Source organism: Bombina bombina, chromosome 11, assembly GCF_027579735.1.
Source record: "Bombina bombina isolate aBomBom1 chromosome 11, aBomBom1.pri, whole genome shotgun sequence".
NCBI classification, from domain to species: Eukaryota; Metazoa; Chordata; class Amphibia; order Anura; family Bombinatoridae; genus Bombina; species Bombina bombina.
Window position 1 is genome coordinate 91,273,819 of NC_069509.1, and position 5,000 is coordinate 91,278,818.

Genomic DNA, 5,000 nt, shown 5'->3' on the forward strand with positions numbered 1-5,000 from the left:
GAGCAGCAATGCTGGGAGCAAGCTGCCAATTGGTGGCTGCACATATATACCTCGTCACCGACTCCTCCAAGGTGTTCAGCTGGCTCCCGGTAGTGCATATATTAAGAATATATTTCATAATAGAAGTAAATTAGAACATTGTTTAAAATAATATGCTCGATCTGAATCATGAAATAAATAAATTGATCTGAATCATGAAATAAATAAATTTCAGGTCCCATTAAATCAATTCCTGTCACTGCAGATGAGAAAACAGCTGGTGAGTAATTTCCTTACTCTGTATAATGTCTTGCCAGTTTATACAAGTTTACAATGTAAAACAGAAGCATTCAGGTATAATGATGAATTCATAGATAATCAGCACTTTGTAATGCATTTTTAAAAGATCCTACAACGCTATATTCTCAACACTTTTATTATAAAACTGAATTAAGAATAATGTAAATGTTCGCTCATTTTGTCATTACACAAGCTTAGAGTACACAGACACTTAAAGCACAAGAAGTGAGGCACACCAAAAATATTATAAACAAAAACTTTAACTCATCTTCTTAATAACGATAAATTGCAGGAGGGTTTGTCTAGCAAATATACCGCATTTCATGCCTCTAAGAGCACAATCATCTATAATTAAGTGCTCTTAGATGTGCAAAACGCGTAAGTTAAAATTAAAGAGACACTGTACACTTGCTTTTTCTTTGCATACATGTTTTGTAGATGATCTATTTATATATAGCCCATCTGGGAGTGTTTTTGTAACAATGTATAGTTTTGCTTATTTTTTTATTATCATTGTGCTGATTTTCAGACTCCTAACCAACCCCAAAAGTATCAGATGTAGACTGAAGTCTATAGATTCCTGCTTCCTACTGTTTGTGTAATCTGTCTTTTCATATGCAGGGGAGGCGGAGTGTCTGCTCTTTCTGTTTTCTCAGACCCTTTCACTGGGTGTCTCGGCCTAACCTCGTCAACAGTGCTAAACTGGGAGCTTCTAAGTAAGTTTTTAAAAGATTTTATACTGGATTTTAGATCAGTATCTGTGTATATTCTTCTTTATAGCAGTGTCTTTTTCATGAAGTTATATGAAAATTGGTGTATACTGTCCCTCTAAAGTTTTTGTTTTTAAGATTTTTGGTGTGCAGCACTTCTTGTGCTTTGAATCATTCCGTGGTGTGGTTAACCGGCACCCCCGCAACAGTGCCTGTGATAAACAGTGATTTTCTCCTTGGTCTGTAGCAGCAGACTTTGTGTAACGTTCAGTACATAGATACTCACTTGTTCAGAGTCTGTGCTTGGTCTGTGGATGGTGAGGGTTTTACCCTTGTGTGCATAAACATGTATTCCACAATCTTCCCCCAATCTGTGAGTGCTATTAGTTTGCTCCTTGTCATCCTCTTCTGTGCTCTTGTACACAAACAGGTGATGTTCTGGAATAGAGTCTGTTTGTAGTGGGGTGCGACGTGGCATCTGAGTGAATATAGTAGGGATATATTAAGATATATTTGGATTGTATCACCCAAATCCCCTATTACAGACAAGATATAAATATATAGTGAAGCTCACCCGTCTGGGAGAGGTGATCTGCTGAATTAGAGACACTCTATCCTGCACAGGTTTGCTGATGGTGACCGAGCGAGGAAGTTCACGGGTCGGACTACGTGGCATATTGGATCCTGTATTGCACATAGGACATTTTTTAATGTTTGTGGCCTGTTAGTCTTTGGTTGACTCCCATATAAAACCATACTGCTCTTTAAAACAAGATACATTTGCACGTACACTATCACCTCATTCACCCTTAGCTTAGAAGCATTAGGTGGTTGTGATGGATGTAGCATAGTATAATCTAATTTCACTTAGAAAAAGACCAGTTACTCACCAGACTGTACAGAGATAGACTGTCCTTTCTGAATTGAATCATATGGTAGTTTGGAACCACCTGAAGGAAACCTGGAATAAATATAGAGGTAAACAGTAAACCACAGTTTACAAAAAATAGATATTATTCAGAAGTCAAACAGAAAATTGAAGGTTCAGACACTCACTTTGGAGCCAGGGAATGTAACAACTTGTATACGTAGAAATGACCAAAGTAAAGTTTTAACAGACATGGCAACTTGGCTCCCTGGATTGGTCAAGCCCTGCCTTAACCATGTACTTGGTGATTTAACATGTTCATCGGTTTTCTTCAGAACAAGCTGGTTTGATTTAAAAGGACAGTAAACGCCTTCAAATGTTTATATAAAGTGTTTAGCTCTATGTATTAAAACAACTTTGCAAAATACTTTCATTATTTATTTGGCCACCTTTTTTGTGTAATTTAGCTACACAAATTGTGGATTTCTCAGTAGGAAATGCTCACTGCAGACTTGTCATGGCTAAGCATGCTACATATCTGTCTCTAATTGGCTTCAGCTGATAACAAATGCAAAACATTCCACTTTATACTTGCATAATAACCATGGCTAGCCTTATCTGCAGAAGCAAGCCACGATTGGCTACTCCAAAAAAGGCAATTGCAGCAAACAAGATGTTCATTTATATTTAAAATACTTAGTTGATCTGAAACATCTTGTTATCCCCAGTAAAATGGCAAACATCTGCATGTTAGAGGGGCACGTAACCATTTATTTAAAGGGACATCCCTTTTTCAAATTAGTGGTCACAATTCTAGTTGGTATAGATTTGGATCCAGATGCTCTATTACAGTCTCCTGAACAATCTCTTCCAGGTAGCATGTGTTGCAGATGATAACATTATTTCAAATGAGATGTTACACGTACTTTTAGGTGCTGCAGAGGCAGGGACACCACAAGTGCCCCATTCCCCCAAAGCAATGATAAAGCACATTTGCCAATGGGCACTTCTTCACTGAGTAACATTGATGATGTCACCATATGCCACTGAGTCCCTGTGAAATGCATACTGAGGGACATTTGGAAAAAGCAGACCAAATAGGGGAAGCGGGGACTATGCTAGGGGCTGGTAGAACCCCCAAGCACGTTTGCGAATTCTAATTGGCAGCTATTAGACATCAGTACCTGTAGGTGACCCAAGAAGGTGTGAAACGTTGGCGGGTGTGTTAACACCCATTGGCGTTTATTTGGTATAATTAGAGCAATGTGTGATACGAGTGATACAGCCTGATGAAACGGCACATTCACTGAGAAACGCGTCACTGTGGTCCTGTTGGATTTTAATTGTTTTTAAATAAATAAAAAACATTTTTCCTTGCACCCTGCTCTCATTCTTGGACACCGGAAAGTAACGTTCGAGTTACATTAGTACACCTGTAGGTGCTTTCTCTAAATCATCGTTTGAAGTGTTGGCTCTGGTGATGAATTGAGGACGCCCTTTGTACCGGCCCCAGCTGTTGATCTGAGTGGATTGAGTCAGCCGAGCGGCTCTGAAGTCTTGGTTTGCCAATTATTGCACTGGATGTGCACCCTGGCTTATGTGTATATAGTTGCACTAACTTTTCGTTATACTGATTGTGCTTTCGTTATTACACTATCAGGCGCCTCTATCTCTCTTATCACTTAGGATTCTAAGGATATACTAAGGATATTAAATAATAAGGATATATATATATATATATATATATATATATATATATATATATATATACACACACACACACACACATACATATATATATATATATATATATATATATATATATATATATATATATATATACACATACACACACAATCATTAATATATTATCATTATCCTTCTTTCCCCTCTTATTTGAATGTAAATCGTTTTTTAAATTAACTTTTTTTGTGTGTCAATGATATTGCTCCGTTTTCTAGCAATTACGATTGTGTAGTTTTATAGCTTTTGCCCACCTGATGAAGTCGTACAGATCGTGCCATTTCTCTCCTTTCGGTACCGGAAATGCCATCTCACGAGGCATGGGGTTAACACCTTCAGGGAGAGGCTTGTTGTGCCGTGCCTCATTGAAAGAGACCTCTAAAATTGCAAAAACAAAAATGTGATAAAAGTGATTTTCGTCTAGCTGGTAATGTGGGGCAAACGTGCTACTCACACATCATGTGATGGAGCTGGGCATTACCTCTGTATCTGATGTACCATTAGATAGTACAATCTCTGTACAGAAGAAAACTGGGGAATAAGTAATAAAGGGATTATCTATCTTTTAAAACAATAACAATTCTATGGTAGACTGTCCCTTTAAAGGGCATTAATAGTTAAAAAAATGTACGAAACAGCGGTTTCGGCACGGGTCCAGCAGTGCTCCACGTGTCCTGTGCAGCACTTTTACTGTGTGCTTAAACCATTTGATAAGCAAGTGGGTTAAATGCATAGGTAAAATCATGTATGGCTGTAGAATAGGGTAGGTGACACTGTACCGGCCAATCACCATTTAGCCAAATACTGTGAAATAACTTTTTATGTTATGTTTGAATCTTTTTTTTTTTCAAGATTTCAAACAAATTTGTTGAGCCCTGATCTATGAAATCAGGCAAGCTACATGGTACTAATGTATAACATATAGGCACAGCCACTGTGGTTTGAATTTTAAAGGGACACTGAACCCAAATTTTTTCTTTTGTGATTCAGATAGAGCATTCAATTTTAAGAAACTTTCTCATTTACTCCTATTATCAATTTTTCTTCATTCTCTTGCTATCTTTATTTGTCTCTAAGTTATTTTTTGGTTCAGTACGATGGACTGCACTTGTTTATTGGTCGGTTAAATTAATCTACCAATCAGCAAGAACAACTCAGGTTGTTCACCAAAAATGGGCCGGCATCTAAACTTACATTCTTGCTTTTCAAATAAAGATACCAAGAGAATGAAGAAAATTTGATAATAGGAGTAAATTAAAAAATTGCTTAAAATTGTATGCTCTATCTGAATCACGAAATAAAAAATGTGAGTTCAGTGTCCCTTTAAGTTTAATGACCTTTACGCAAGTCAGAAAAAAGCTTATAGTGCACTAAAAACATAACACTAAGCCAGAGGCTCT

General features: G+C 37.2%; 1 protein-coding gene across 1 annotated transcript in view; it reads right to left on the bottom strand.

Moving 5' to 3' along the window:
* The window catches only part of WDR90 (WD repeat domain 90), a 213,155-nt gene that overhangs the window by 204,811 nt on the left and 3,344 nt on the right, over positions 1-5,000 (bottom strand). Inside the window, exons 4-7 of the mRNA XM_053694218.1 lie at positions 3,855-3,978; positions 1,880-1,950; positions 1,564-1,673; positions 1,276-1,467 (exon numbers count right to left, since the gene is read on the bottom strand). Of these exons, the coding sequence (XP_053550193.1) occupies positions 1,276-1,467; positions 1,564-1,673; positions 1,880-1,950; positions 3,855-3,978 (497 nt within the window). The remainder of the gene's footprint in view (positions 1-1,275; positions 1,468-1,563; positions 1,674-1,879; positions 1,951-3,854; positions 3,979-5,000) is intronic.